This window comes from Pteropus vampyrus, unplaced genomic scaffold (genome assembly GCF_000151845.1).
Source record: "Pteropus vampyrus isolate Shadow unplaced genomic scaffold, Pvam_2.0 Scaffold671, whole genome shotgun sequence".
In the NCBI taxonomy this organism is placed as follows: domain Eukaryota; kingdom Metazoa; phylum Chordata; class Mammalia; order Chiroptera; family Pteropodidae; genus Pteropus; species Pteropus vampyrus.
The window spans coordinates 1,703-17,448 of NW_011889452.1; the positions used below are offsets into that span (position 1 = coordinate 1,703).

The 15,746-nt window shown below is 41.1% G+C and overlaps 1 protein-coding gene, 1 long non-coding RNA gene and 1 pseudogene across 2 annotated transcripts; 2 read left to right on the forward strand and 1 right to left on the reverse strand.

Moving 5' to 3' along the window:
* The first annotated feature begins 698 nt into the window (after positions 1-698).
* On the forward strand, positions 699-5,591 carry LOC111733872. The gene is made up of 2 exons (XR_002778217.1): positions 699-1,061; positions 4,210-5,591. It is a non-coding gene; the product is annotated as an uncharacterized LOC111733872 (long non-coding RNA).
* Positions 3,486-3,604, reverse strand: LOC111733876 (annotated as a pseudogene).
* Positions 5,592-6,837: 1,246 nt separating the features above from the next.
* Positions 6,838-8,385, forward strand: MRPL17 (mitochondrial ribosomal protein L17). Its single transcript, XM_011385162.2, has 3 exons — positions 6,838-7,086; positions 7,396-7,464; positions 7,820-8,385. The coding sequence occupies exons 1-3, from the start codon at positions 6,913-6,915 to the stop codon at positions 8,078-8,080; spliced, it is 504 nt and encodes a 167-aa protein (XP_011383464.1). The 5' UTR covers positions 6,838-6,912; the 3' UTR covers positions 8,081-8,385.
* Positions 8,386-15,746: the final 7,361 nt, after the last annotated feature.

Consider the following 15,746-nt stretch of genomic DNA (forward strand, 5'->3'; position numbering starts at 1 on the left):
CAAGGATTTTGTAGGAGAAAGAAAATCAGATTTTGATGGAATTTTTTAAAAGCCTTGCTGGGTTTTTTAAAATAACATATAGTCACTGAAAAAAATTCAAAAATGTGAAAAAACATACAAAAAGAAATTTAAAACACAAAATCCTACCAGGCAGATTAACTTCCGTAAACATTTTAATGACCATCTCATCAGGAGCATGGACACATAGTTAAACAGGTACAGTTTTGCAAACACGATAATGTGTGGTATACACACTCCTATAATCTCTTTTTCCACTGAAAATCTACTACGGACATCTTTTGAGATCAACAATATTGGCCTATTTTAATAATTAATTTTAATGCCTGCATAATATCACTTTATATGTAATTAACCAGAGCTTTACAGGTTGGCAACCAGGTTCCTAAATTTTCACCATTATAAGTGGCATTGCAATTAACATCTTTGAACATACATCTTTGCATAGGCTGAGACTGACACTGTTTCACACTCAACATTTCTGTGTATCTGGAATTTTGCCAGGACCTGGAACTTTACCAAGGATATTAGACAGAGAGCTTGTTCCAAAGATGTACACAGACTGATAAGGCACAAAACAAAATAAAATATAATAAGTGGCATGGAAATGCAAGGTAGAAATGTTAGCAAAAGATGAAGAAAATATAACTGATTGGGGGTCAAAGATGGCTTCACAGAAATGGGCCTAGAAAAAGTCAGTATAAAAGTTAGTCTCAGCTCCTTTTTCTTCACATGGCTATTTATAATAACCATTTATTTAACTGCCTATTTCCCTATTTCCTCTGCTCCTTGTATATAAGCAAAGGCCAGCTTTTCCTTCTTTATATACCCTGTATTTATCACAGGGCCTTGTACATACTGAATCTTCAGTAAGAGTTTGCTTAATGAAAACCTTCCTGCCTGGAGAGAATTATTCTTCAGAGAGAAAAGAGAAACTCGCACAGGAGCGAATGGATGATAGATACACGTTTAAATTTCCTCTCAACCTCCCAAATTCAAATACAGACCAAGAAACAGGGATGGAAAAGAGAGAAGACAGAAAGGTAAATTAATAAGTACTTCTCTGATCCTTGCTTTCCTCTTGAAAAGCTTATCCAAGAAGAAATCTGAATGACCCTGCAGAAGGGCAATTTGGAATGAATCCTAAGGCTTACACTACAATTCAGATGATGTAGAGAAATATTCTACTCCCCTTGTTTTAGTCTAGAACCTGATATTCCTCCCAAATTCCATCCACTGGTTAGCAGAAGAAAAAAAATTAGTTTCAATCTACTTTAAACTTAATTCAATCTGATAATTTAAATATAATTTTAGGAATTGCTTGGTCTCTATTGGAAAAAAAATAATGCTTGATCACTCAGAGAGCCTCTCCTTTGGGGAGTGTCTCTCACAAAAGTTGGCTGGAAAGAGTGTGCTCCAGCAATCTCCTGGCATTGAGAAGGGTAGCTGCCACCTGCTGGTCTCTGGAGCACTCCTCTTTGTGCATTCTGCTGAACATTCTGCAGGATACCCCTGCTGAACTGGCTAGTTAACTTGAGGTCTAGACTTTTGGCAGGGACAATGTTCCTGAGCTGCTGATACTGTACCAAGGATTCTGCTGCCAACACAACTCCTGAGTTTATTGCTACATCCTCCACTCCAAAAGTTGGCCCAGCTGTCCACACAACTTGATGACTGACTCAATTCACTCTGCTATGGTAGACCAATGGCACCCTACTAGGTTTCAATCGAGCATTCATGGCATACAAAAACTCAAGGTATCTTTGTGAAGTCCAACTCTGGGGCCTCACTCTACCTGATCATGATGTACTACATTTCTGTGACTGAGTCCTAAACTTGAAATGTGGCCAAATCCATTCTGGATACCAACGACTAATATTACTTCAGTCTTATTTCTTTCTACATTTCTTTTATAAAAAATTCTAATCTCCCTCTTGACAAATGAATGTCTCTTGTGGACTAAAGAAAATCCTTCTCATCAATTAAGGATGCCACCTTCATCCACATCCTCATCTCCAATTTTGTTGTAGTCTGATGACTACAAAGCCTATGCTCTTTTCACTTTGCCTCCAGACCTTTTAGACTAGAAAGTTTAAGGAGGTTTGAAGAGTAGAGGGAGAGAGATTAGAAGAAAACTGTCTGATCAAATCACATACTGGTCTGGAATGCTCAGAAACATCCTTATTTATTTCTAAAATCCCTTCATCATAATTAAGAATCGGACATTTTTGACCACTCATTCAATACACATTCACAGAGTACCTATTATGCACAACATATCCTGACAGGTACAATGTGTAACCCACTGTTAGTTTCCTATCGTTGCTGTAACAAACTATCACAGACTTGATGGTTTAAAACCACAGATTAATTATCTTACATTTCTGGAGGTGTAAAGTCCAAAATCAGGTCTTATGGGGCTAAACACAAATTAGTCTCAGGGCTGCATTCCTTTTGGAGGCTCTAGGAGAAAGTCTGTTTCCTTGCCTTTTCCTTCCAAAAGGGAAGATAAATAATTGTTCTAAGTAAAGGTGAATAATCAAGTGACACAGACAAAAAAAAAGAAATCAAATTTTTCTTTTTTACAAACTTGTATTGAAAGACTTTAGAGAAGAAAAAAACAGCATAACACTAAGCTGGAGGTGAAACAGACGGAAAGGAGATGGGATGCATGAGTCAGAGTTCTTCTTTGACCTTGAAGGACCTTATAATCTCAGCAGCAGGCAGCTCATCTCACTAATAATACAAGGAAATGAAGCAGGGAGGCAAAAGAACACCACATGAAGAGTAAGCCAAGTTGGAGAGAGCTAATCATCATTTCCAGAGGAAAACATCACCATAGAGGGATATGCTGATTTCTATCCAAACTCCATGTCCCTCTAAAGCCCTGGACCACCTCAACTTTAGTTGCATATAGATAAGGAACTTATTTTCCTAAACTCAACTGCTTACAATGTTTCTTGTTTACATTTAGGATATGTTTGACTTGTTATCTTCAATAGTCTAGTGATTCTAATTGTGGAAAACTCATTTTAACTGAGCCTAATATAACCACAATTCCATCTGATACCAGAGGCAGGCTTTCTTCCAAGAACATTGGATCCAGAGAGGTTTTAACGTCCTGAGAGTAAAAAAAATATATCAAGAAAGAGCCAATCCCTATACTTCTAGACCTTCATGATTCTAGGGATAGAACCAAAAGTTGGCTTGAAGTCCAACTGACAATTGCTTCCACCATTACCACTAAATCTCTGAATACTTGCTGAGCAACCTGTACTGGCTCCCAGAACATTGCTTAATAGAGGCTTCAGCAGAATAAAATGCAGTCATTCAGGGTAAAGGAAAAACTTCTTTCTCTATTTATAACACTTCTGATACCAAATATGTAGATTTCCAACACCAAGCAATTCTCTAGTTCTCTGCAGACACCAACTGGGTTTGCTACAATTCAATTTTTTTTCTGTTAAAGCCTACAGCACCTGGTATTCCTAGGTGGTCTCCCATCCAAGTACTAACAAGACCCAACCCTGCTTAGCTTCCAAGATCAGACAAGATCGGGCACATTCAGGGTGGCATGGCCATAGACTACAACTTAATTCTAATACTATCTGGGTTAGCACAGACCCCCACAGGTTAAGGGCTCAGTCACTTCAGCTGCTAGTTGCAAGTCCCTGGCTGTCACCTGTACTTCTAACTAACCGGCTATAAACTGGGGATTCCTGCAATCCACTGTAGTTTGATAATTTGCTAATACAGCAGGAAAGTACTTTACTATTACTGTTTTATATAAAGGATACAACTCAGGAATAGCCAAATGGAAGAGTGGCATAGGGCAAGGTATGTAGGAAAGGGTACAGAGCTTCCATCCCACTCTGGGCATGCTAAACCTCCCAGTAACACAGCGTGTTCACCAACCCAGAAACTCTCCAAACTCTATTGTTCAGGGTTTTTATGGAAGCATGACTGATTAATTCATTGGTCAATGGTGATTATGTCAATCTCCGACTTCCCCCATGGAGACGGGGTGGGAGTGGAGTGCCGCTCTGTGCCAGGACCCAGGATGTAAGACCAAATGTGCATTTTTTATTAAATCATGACATTACACTGGGGTTCTCTGCAGTAGTGTGGGCAGGTCCAACTCCTTTCAACCAGCAGAAGCTATTAAATTTTATGTATAACATTTTTCTACAGGCTGGGATCTTTCTCCTTCGGCTGCCTCCCAAAACATTGCTTAGGACCACCTTTCACACCTCTGCCAGAATAACCATAGTCACTACCGACACCTCCTCAGAGGCTCAACCTATACTCTCATCAGGGTTACTCCAAGTCTTGGCCCACCCAGAATACTTATCCATCTGAGCACCTTCCCTGGAGGTTCAGCTGGACATTCAAAGCCATTGGGTACCAAGGGTTGGGAGGCAGGAGCAGTCTGTCTCGACGTAAGCATAAGGAGGTAAATCATCTGTTAAGAATTTAAGAATAGTAATAACACTAACTAAAAGTCAATATGATTCTTATCACCTTGCACTACAATGCTAACGGTGTTAGTGATACAGTAACCCTCACAAAAATCTTTTGTCTAAGTTCTAAAAAAATTGCTAAAAATTACCACTTTTTAAAATGAATCCACTGAAAATATTTTATTCTATTACTCTACAGGGAAGTTGATTTGAAGAAGTATCAGTTACACAGTTAAATTCAGCCACATATATTACTTTTCATAGTAAATTAATAAGAATTTATGATCTTCCAAGCTCACTTCAAGTGTATTTTATGATTCTAACCTTTGTAGTAGAACCATCCTGCTTTTTAAAGCAGTAAATTTAAAATAAATGATCTTAGTGGTATAAGACTTTTCTGAATTATCTTTTTCAACCAAGGTGAAGTTTCAGATGAGGTTGATCAGACACAAAAAATATCTGCAAAGAGCCAAAATAAACATTGACCAACGTACAGTAAAATAACAAGGTTTAAAATTGCTCCTTGAACACCAGCCAACAGGAATTCTGGAGAAAACCATTAACTATGCAACAATAAAATGTAAAAAAATTGACACAGAAAAAAAGAATCAAAATTTGAAGACTGCCAGAAGAGACAAGAGATGATGGAGAAATGAAAGAATGAAAGAACGTCAAAAAGAAGGGAAGGGAAGGGAAGAGGAGAGAGAGAGAGCGTGGGTGAAGAAGGAAGAAGAGGAAGGGGAGGAGGAGGAGGAAAGGAAGAAAGACAGAAAAGAAGGAAGGAAGGAAAGAAGGCAGACAGGCAGGCAATGTGATGTTGTACATTTTCACCAAGTGGACATTCCCTCTAAAGCAATGGATCAAATAACATCAGTGTCAGTGTTTTGCAGATCTTCACAAGTTTTCACCAATAGAAATTTATGATGATTTTTCAATTGTGCAAATCATTGAAAGCTTCAAGAATTGTTCCCCAAAACAAGAAACAGTATTTTAATTTCTGGAATTTATTATGAGATGTGGTTTGTATAAATCTCTGCCAACATATCTATGTTTAAGACTTTTCCTAATTATTTGTTATCTGTTGCTTCGAATAAAATATTGTTCAAAATTAAACTTACCAAGTAGTGTTCTCTGATCACCTATGAGTGAAGAGTGACAAATCCAAGTATGCTATCTATTGACTGTGAAGACAAGCATATTACTTTCCTAGTGCTACTGTGACAAAGTGCCACAAACAGGGCAGCTTAAAAGAAAAAAAATTTATTGTCTCACAGTCCCAATGTGCCGCCTGGGTCATACATTCTTTTAAGGATCTAGTGAAGAATCTGTTCCCTGCCTTTCTCTTAGCTTCCACTGTTCACCAGAAATCCTTGATGATCCTTGGCTTGCAACTGCATAGTTCCCATCTATGCTTTCTTGGTCACATGGTATTCTCCCTACGTGAATCTGTCTTCACATGGTTGTCTTCACTCTGTGTGTCTCTCCCCATTTGAGTTTTTTTAGTGAGGACACCAGTCATTTGTATTAGATGCCCACCGTACTCCAGTATGACCTCATCTTAAATAACTACATCTGCAATGACCCAATTTTCAAAAAAAAGCCATATCATGAGGTATTGGAGGTGAGGTGGGGAGGGGCAGGTCTTAATATATCTTTTGGGGGCGGGGGGGTAAAACACAATTCAACCTGTAACAAGGAGCAACTTTGTCAAATTCGTTAAAAATTTGCAGACCCTAAGGCTCCCAAACTGAAACTATAATGTTATTTTATGTTAACACATATATGCGTAGGCATGTTTTCTCCCTTAAAAAAATACACTGATATAATTTAAAAGTATCAATCCCTTACTTTTTCTTCGAATGATGTATTTTTAATTTAACTGGGATGATTATATGTACTTACCTCAACAAAAGAAATTTTTCACTATCTGCGTTTCTTTTTTGAACATCATTGTTATTCGTTTCATTTCACCATTACTTAATTGTATCAAAAACGACGCACTCAAGGTGTCAGGCAGGCCGACTTGCCAGCGCTCAGGACGACCTCTCCAGGCGCCTTTCCCCTCAGATACTTGCTTTTCCAGCAGACTCTGCGGCGGATCTTCCCACCGCCCTACGGGACACAAGACGACCGACGCAGCCAAGAGAACCCCAAGGACCGGCTCACCCCACACTAGGGGGCGCCTGATTCTCGGGCCAGACAGGGAGCGCTCGCGGTGCCTGAAACCCGCCCAGCTCGCCTCCTCTGGAAGAGGTCCACCCCGCTTCTCCGCCCGCCCCCAGGTTGCCAACGAGGCAGGCTCTGATGCCCATGCGCAAACACGTCCACCACGCACCTAGAGACCGCGCCTGCGTCCTCTCAAATTCTCCTCCCCGAGCAGCCTCCCATCTAGTTTCCAGTTCCGGCTTCACGGGGGCGGGGAGAAGCCAGGAACATGCGGCTGACGGTCGCTGCCGCCATTTCCCATGGCCGCGTATTCCGCCGCCTGGGCCTTGGTCCCGAGTCCCGCATCCACCTCTTGCGGAACTTGCTTACGGGACTAGTGCGACACGAACGCATCGAGGCGTCATGGGCGCGCGTGGACGAGATGAGGGGCTACGCTGAGAAGGTGACGAACGGGACGCTCTGGTCCACCGCGCGGGTCTGGCCTGAGGGGGCGGGGTCCGGCTGGACTTGGCGAATGAGTGCGACCGCCCTGGTAGGCCCTCCCCGAAGTCTGAATCCCCCAGTACACTGAAATGAGCCCACACCTCTGGCCCCCCCAATAGAAGACTGGTTAGTGCTGGGGTTTAGGGGTGGCCTGAATTAGAGAAAAGCTTTGCTAGTGGAATGAACGGGTTACAGTCCTGCATTAGAAGAGTAAGGTAGGCACTTGCTGTCTTGCTCGGTTTGGATCAGTGATGTTATGTCGCCACAGCTCATCGACTATGGGAAGCTGGGAGACACCAACGAACAAGCCATGCGCATCGCTGACTTCTGGCTCACAGTGAGTACATCCTGTCTGTCACCCAAATCTCATCCTTGGCTCCCTGAGTGGAAGGGTGTTGTTAGAGAAAGGGCGACTGGGCAGAATTAAGCCAAGGTACTCATCACTTATGGACAAATGCTGTGGACTAAATTAGAAACGTGTATCTTGGTTGAATTCGATGTGAACCTGAATCTGCACATTTGACTCTACCACATTACAAGGTGAGAGAGGCGCGCGCGCGCGCGTGTGCGTGCGTGCGTGCGTGTGTGTGTGTGTGTGTGTGTGTGTTTGGAACCTACTTTTGAGAGTGCTGGAAACTGTCTCTTCAGTGGTGCCTGACTCTGCTTTCTCCTGGATAACTCTTCCCCTCTAGGAGAAAGACTTAATCCCAAAGCTGTTTCAAGTACTGGCCCCTCGGTACCAAGGTCAGAATGGGGGCTACACGAGAATGCTGCAGATTCCAAATCGGAATAAGCAGGATCGGGCCAAGATGGCGGTGATCGAGTATAAAGGGAACTGCCTCCCACCCCTGCCCCTGCCTCGCAGAGACAGCAACCTCACACTCCTAAATCAGCTACTTCAGGGAATGCGGCAGGACCAGGAAGCAAGGATCTACAGCTCCCACACAATTTAAACACCAGGGTTTTAACTGGAGCCAAAGGGTGTGTGGCTCTCATCAGTGCCCATAATCATAGGCTTTTGGAGCTCTATTAATCGCTAAGAAGAACTGGGGCTAGAATAGCAAAATGAACAGCCTTAATGGAGCCCAGAACCTTCCTGAGGAGCCAGATAACCTTCTCTTTGCACAAAAGATAAAATAACTTGTATGAATATATGTACACTAATTTTTTTTCCTCTTGGGATTTCTGAGAATGACAACTATCCAAATGTTCAGTCTCCATGGAATAATAAATTCACAGTGTATGTTTCTGACTCTTAGATCTAGGTTTTGTTTGATTAGCACAGTTTTGTTTTCCTTAATGCCAGTTTATATGGAACATGTATCCTGTAATTCCAAACTAGCCCCCAAAGGTGACTGAGTTTTGACATCTAGCATAGAGACTGAGCCCCTGGGTTTTCTTAGAGAAAGATTACCTCCTGACAGATTAGAGAGTGAACATCTAGAAGTGAACCTTCCATAGTAATATGGTACCCTAAGAACCTTCAAGAAACACTACAACCATTCTGTTTCTAGGCAAGATTACATATTACCCTCATGTGCTCCCTTCAAGCACTAAGTGGGCCTCAAAGGAGAACTCAGATGTACTTGAGAACTCAGATGTACTACTATCCTGGCCAAGGGAATGAAAGCATTCAACAGAGAATGTTGGACTCCAGGATAAGCTCCTTCCTCTTGGGATGGTGGAAGAGTGGGGGGAGAGTAAAGTGAAGGAAAGGGTTAATCTTGGAGGAGGATTAGGAAGTTAAACCTGGGAATTTCCTAGAAATTCTTTATTCTCAAATCTGGACCTCTCTGAGAACTCAAAGGGAAATCTGGCTTGAGAATGGCCAGAGCATATGAGAAATAGGAAGCTCCTTTATATCCACTAACTACTGTGAAGCCAAACTTGCCCCAGCCAGGCTGCCCATTCCTCAGAGACTCAAAGGCTTAACTACTCATGAGAAGACTTGGTGCTGTCATCCTGGCCTAAACACTTGATACAGTGCCTGACAGTTCCCATATCCCTAATATGGTGGGAAGGAGATTTTATCTTAGGCTGGACCTTCAGAGTGTATTGAGTCCACCAAACCCCATACATTGTCTGATATCATAAGAGTAAAGGTGAGGAGGTCACTGGTCTAGCAGATAGATACTAGCTTCAGTAACACAGCTAGCTATTCTGGTGCTATTTCACTGCAACTGCTCTAGTCTGACACTCATCTGCTCCCAACAGGATCCTCCATGTCTTGTTCTGCTCCAATTTGTCCATTACATTATTACCAGAAAGCTCTTTCCTACATATTTTTAGTCACATGGAAGATACTCAAAGCATTTATTGAATAAACCTACAACTCTAAAGTCTCCCAAAACATTCATCCTCTTCCTGTCTTGGCATGAATAATCACCTCAGCTAAATATCTTGGAGTCATCCCTGACTCCCAGAGAAAGCACTTTCCTTAAAATCACATCTTTTAAGTATTGGTAATAGGTGGATTTATGGCTGACTCTCAGAGCTTTTCCTCTTAGCCTCAGAAATATATCCTCCTTTGGAGGCTTCAGCAGTTCTCTAAGAGCTTATTAAGTATCTGCTAATACCCAGCATCAATTAGGCACTATCAAGTGTTTGCCATATGTCAAGCCCTACTAGGGATACACAGATGAGAAGAAACAACCTCTGCCTTCAAGGAGCTCAACCTAATGGCCCACTCCCAATGTCAGGGACACTGCATCCTCTTTAATATTTCAGCCCAAATAAGAATTCTTGAATCCTAGAACATTTACTAAAGCTTTAGGGATAACACAAGGGAAATAACACTATAGGTTTTACTAATCTGGCCTGCAAATGATAACTTCACCTCAGTTGTTGGAATATGCCCTCAAGTTGATCTAGGCACCGCTTTAATGAATTTCAAATCCCCAAGGGAGAGGCCCAAATGTACTGGAATTCCCTTTCTATTTTCAGAGGTTCTCTGTCTCAGGCTCCAATTCTTTACTGCAGGGTTGACAGTTATGCCCACCCCCTTAAAAAAATAACGAACAAATTTAAATTTAGTCTCAATAGATCAGTGACACAGCATAAACCCGGTATCCAGAGGAGACACAACTACAAAAGCCAGGGACTGCTTCCTTGTATTCATCCATAGTCAAATTAATAAGTCCTGTTGAGTTTATTTCCATAATGTTTCTGAAATCTGCAGTCACCTCTTCCCCTAGTCTGAAATCCAACACATCTCTATCCTGGATTATTGCAACAGCTTCCTTCCTAAATTGTCTCCCTCCACACTACAGCTGAATAATAGAAAGCTGTTCTTCCTTAATTCTCTGCTCGATCTCCAGTGACTCCACCTTATGGCAAGAGAGTCCAGATTCCTTACCATGACTCTCCTCAGTAACTAGGCATCCACTCACTACTCCAGTTATTTCCCTTGTCTCTACTTTTATGCTCTGGAAGCATGGAGGGCCTTATTTTGACTGTTTCCCTATGCACAGCTCCCCTTACCACCTTTGGCTGATGCAGTCTCTACCACCCAGAAAACCCTCCTCTCCCTTTTACCTATCTAACTTGTACACAAACTTTTGGCATCTCCTGGGTGGCTCTTCTGACCATCCACATAACTAAATTCATTTATTTTGTGAACCTAGGTGTGCTACAGTGTTTCCATTATGCCCTGAAATTACCACATTGTATTACAGGTCCCTATTACTCTAAAGCAGTCAGTATTTCCATCCCCTTGCTATTAATGCTTCAGTGATGGACAGGCCTAAACTAATTTAATTCAGGCAGTGGGAATCTTGGCTCTACTCTGCGAGATAAGAGTGAGGTAGCATATTCTGAGTGCTATGGGGAACTGGCTTTAGACTGAAGATGACAGAATGGCTGGTCAGAACTAAATGGAACTACATATTAAGTAATAATCTTCAGTGATTAGTCTCATCTGAGCCTGGGTTTCCTGTCAACTACTATGAAAAGTATATTAATTTGTACTGTTGAACCTTTAGTGTTTCTCAAAAGTCTACTGTGACCCACAGATCAAAAAACATTTTACCTCAGAACATAATATTCATGTCATATAATTGAAACAAAAGTATCCCATAAAACATTTACAAATATGATGCATGCTAATATTTTCTACTCTTCTAATTTACTTTTTTAAAATGCTAACCCCGTTCTCTGAATGGATTAGTGACTCACCATTGCCTTTGTGGATAAAATCCAGACATATCATAACACAAAGTCCTTCTATGGCTAGATCTTGGCTACCTCTCCACCTCAACGCTTACCATTAACTACTTCCACCTTTCATAGGAAACTACTTGTTATTTTCTTAATTATCATAACTTTGTGCATGATGCCTCTACTATAATGCTTGTTCTGTTTTAAGTTACCTACTACTTCTTCAAAACTCTGCTCAGAAGTCACTTTTTGAGGCCACCTCCACACTCCACTCTCCAAACAGAGCTAGGTCTTCTCCATTGTGCAGTTACAGTTCACAGGGCATGTACCTACCAAAGCACTCATCACACTATACTACAATTGCTTGTCTCTTGGACAGATTTCCTTCACTCAGCTGTGCTCCCGAAGCCAGGAACTGGGAACCATTCTTCTGGATAACTCTATTCCTACCAAAGGACCTGATTCATAATAGATGTTTAATATGTGTTTATTAAATGAGGAGGAGTAAGCTACATGTTGTTCATGACATATCCAGCTGTCTGGCTCAGCTCTACAAAACAACAAACATGGTACTGTGTACAGGGACAGTGCTAAGCTGTACTGCTGAGTATACCAAGGCTAAAAGACTTGGGCTTTTTCCCCTCCAGGCACTTAAGTGCTCTTAATGACTGTCAAGAATGTAAGTATGTATCTGATTCATTTGCCACACATTTCATATTCCAATTTCCTTAAATATTTCTCACCAACCCACAGACAGAAAATACCTACACATTTTCCAAGACTTAGCCGAAGGTTGAAATGATGCATCTTTTATGAAGTCTTCACTAAATTCCCAAGCAAAACGAGGCACTTTTCCAGTGGTCCAATTTCACACTGTATATCCTTCATTGCAGCAAAGGCACAATTACATTGTTTGGCATCCTTCACTAGATAGTGAACTCCTTGAGGTTAGGGGACATATCTAATTCACTCCCGTGCCACCCAATAGAGAACATGAGACAAAATAGGCATCTAAAAATGTCTATGGGCCGAAGCAGCACAGTGTACAAAGTTCTTCAGCCTAGTTTGGCATTTAGAGCTCACTAACTCCTCCCTTTCCCAGTTTCCTCTTACTTCATCTGAAAAAGAACTTCCTGCAATGCTGATTTCCCATTGTTCACTACTGGATAATGTCTGTACCCTTAAGGCTTTCCTCTCCATGCCCTTAAATACATGTGAATATTGTAATTCATGTCCCTGACTCTGGGACATGAATTTGGTAGTTATATTGAGATTCCCTAATAATAAAAATGGTCTTTGTGCCTATATTTTGAGAAAAGGAGTTTAAACTTTCCAACATTTTGCATTATGTTTCATAATATAATCTGCTTAATATAAAAATGTTTTCAGTTCTTACAATACCTTCTACACACACACACACACACACACACAACTCTTAAAATTGATGCTTTAGGAAAGTAAGCCTTATTTACACTGTGACTTCTCATACACCTTGGTACAACACTGTGTAGCCCAGCATGGGATGCACAGCATTGAAGTTTTACTGCTGTTGACCCCAAGGCAATGAAAATACAAAAGCTATACCTAGGGATGTCACAGAAAACTTAATGCCATTGTCCTGACAATTCCTAACTGCTTTTCCTTAAAATTGTCTCAGAAACTTTCCTCCAATTTTCTTTTTATCCCAGAAGGATAAAAGAAAGGTAAAATAGTTCAGTTTTGTATGAGCTGAGTTTGAGATGCCTGGGAGCATCTGGAGTTTGGGGGAAAGTTTTTCACTGGGAGAAGAGATTTGGGAGTTGTCAGCAATTAGAGCTAAGGAAATGAACGGGATGACTCAGAGTGTATATGTAGAGGAAAAGGAGGCTGAGGTCAGACATTAGGGGACAGACAGGATACAGAATCTATGAAGGAAACAGAAATTGCCTTCTAAGAGGAAAAAGAACCTGCAAAATTCATCACAGTACCTAGTGTAGTGTCTTTCTTGTGCATAGGAGGCACTCAAAAAATAATTATCAAATATATTCAGCTAGTATATTCCTTCTCTATTCAAAGCACTGTGCTAGTACAGAGAATACAGGGATAACTTTTCAAGGGCCCAACAGACCAATTGGAGAAATAGATCATAAACAAATCAATACAACATAGTAAGACAGGTAGTAGGAAAGTGGTGCACACAGGTTTACTGGAGTACCAAGAAAGGAGGAGATGAATGAGGAACTTCAGTGGAAACAATGCTAGGGCTGAATCTTGAAGCATGGGGAAGAGAACTCAGATGTGAAGGCATTCCAGGCAGCAAGAGCTACAGGTAAAAGTGCACTGAATCATGAAACAGTATGCACTGGATGAGAAATTCCAAGTAAGTAATTTAGTACAGCTGGGATTTAGTATTTGAGGAAGAAGTAGAGGAAATGAAGCAGGAAAGCCAGGCAAGATCAAGTTACAAAGGGTCCTGTAAGACATGATAAAGTGCTTGGATTTTATCCTGAAGACCAGGGGAAGCCACTGGAGGATTTTTAAATGGAGAGAAAAAGGATCAGATTTACATTTCAGAAAGATCATTATTGCATCAGACTGGAAAATGGGTTAGAGGGATGAGACGAGAAGCAAAGAAACCAAATAGTAGGCTAGTTAAGGAATCCAAGGGGAATTGATTAAAGATAAGACTAGACCAGAGACTGTGGAAATGGTGAGAAACTGACAGATCGGACAGCAATAGAGGAAACAGAATAGACCAGACATTGTGTGTGATTACATGAGGTAGAGGAAGAAGTGAAGAGTCAAGGATGACACCAAGTTTCTACCTGGACAGTTGAGTGGAGTACTTCTATTCACAGAGATCTATCCCATTAACAGGATAACAAAGAAGCAGGTCTGAGATTACTGTGATAAACTTTGTTGAAAATAAATTGTGTTAAGGAGCTGTATTGTGAACAGAAGATAGATGCTACAGACTTGTGAGCTTAGAAAATATATGTAAGCTAGCAATACAGATGTGAGAGTAACACACACACGGGGAATGGAAGCAATTGGAACAGATGAGATTTACAACAAATAATACAGAATAAGAGGGGAAAAAAAGGCCTAGGATAGAGCCAACATTCAAAGACCAAAGAGAAGCCCTCTGAGGACAGTAAAAAGGGAAAGAGGATATCAAAAACATCTATTTATGTCTATCTCAGTAGATTGTGAATTCTTGGGGGCAGATGCTAGATAATGTTGGTGTTCTCAGACCCTACTGTTGGCCAGAATCCACAGAAGTGGTTTAATGAGTATATTTGGCCACAGGTCTTGGGAATTACGGTTTTCACTGTTGACCTCTGACAGAGCAGAAACCATAAAAACAATTCAAGAAGTTAGATGACAGAACAGAGATATGCAGCACCTTGAAAGGAAAGGAGATTTAAAATTAATTTTGAAGATCAATGTATTCATTTTGCTATGGTCTGAATGTTTGTGTCTCCCCTAAATTTATATATTGAAATCCTAATGCCTGATGTGATGGTGTTAGGAGGTGGGGCCTTTGGGTAGAGTCCTCATGAACAGGATTAGTGTTCTTATAAAAAAGACCCCACAGATATCCCTTGCCCTGACCACCATTTGAGTATATGACAAGAAGCCACTGGCTATTTACCATAAAGAAAGCCCTCACCAGAACTCGACCATGCTGGCACCTTGACCTTGGACTTCTCAGCCTCCAGAACCATGAGAAATAAATTATTATTGTTTCTAACCTACCCAGTCTGTGGTATTTTATTATAGCGCCCTGAATAAACTAAGACAATTACAATGAGTACTTTTGCCCATCCTTAGTCATTGAGACAGGCACTTATGGGTACATATATGTTGAGGGAAAAGTCCAAAATCATGGGCTGAAGGCAAAGTGATAGGAAGGAGAGCTTTCTCATTCTCCATTGTGGTTTCCATGGCTCCTTCACCTTTATGTAAAGCCCCTTTTCTTTTGGTACTCGACATCGATTGTACCACCTCCTCCAATGGTCTGCCTTTGAGGAGAAAACATAAAGCCCAGAGCTAATCACAGAGTGAATCATTAAATTCAATCAATCAGAGACCTAAAAGGATGGGCTAGAATGACAGACAGAATATCATTAATTTAAAACATGACTGATAAGTCAACATGGAGCTGGCAGAGATAGAAGCAAGTACAGGATGGTCAAAAGCCTCTCTGCAGTAGCTGTACAAACACCAAGAAACAGCTCCTCCTGGGCAGTTCATGCTGGGCTGATGGGGGATGGAGGTGAGGAAAGATAGCTTCTGACCACTCACACATTTTGTGAAGTCTTAGGCCCAGAGACTTGTTTACCATCTTAAGACCTGCTACCATTCCATTATGTGCTTACTCTATCCATGTGGATACCTCATTCAAGACTTCGGCTCCACAGTTCTTTATTGCTCTCTGCTATTGAAACCTATCTATCCAGTCCACTCTGTTTACCAGGATAA

What these genes read in the sequence shown, in the direction of transcription:
- MRPL17 (XM_011385162.2), top strand. Translation starts at nt 6,913, where the DNA reads ATGCGGCTGACGGTCGCTGCCGCCATTTCCCATGGCCGCGTATTCCGC. An exon ending in TGAGGGGCTACGCTGAGAAG is followed by an intron (nt 7,087 to 7,395) that starts GTGACGAACGGG and finishes ATGTCGCCACAG; the next exon opens with CTCATCGACTATGGGAAGCT. An exon ending in TCGCTGACTTCTGGCTCACA is followed by an intron (nt 7,465 to 7,819) that starts GTGAGTACATCC and finishes CTTCCCCTCTAG; the next exon opens with GAGAAAGACTTAATCCCAAA.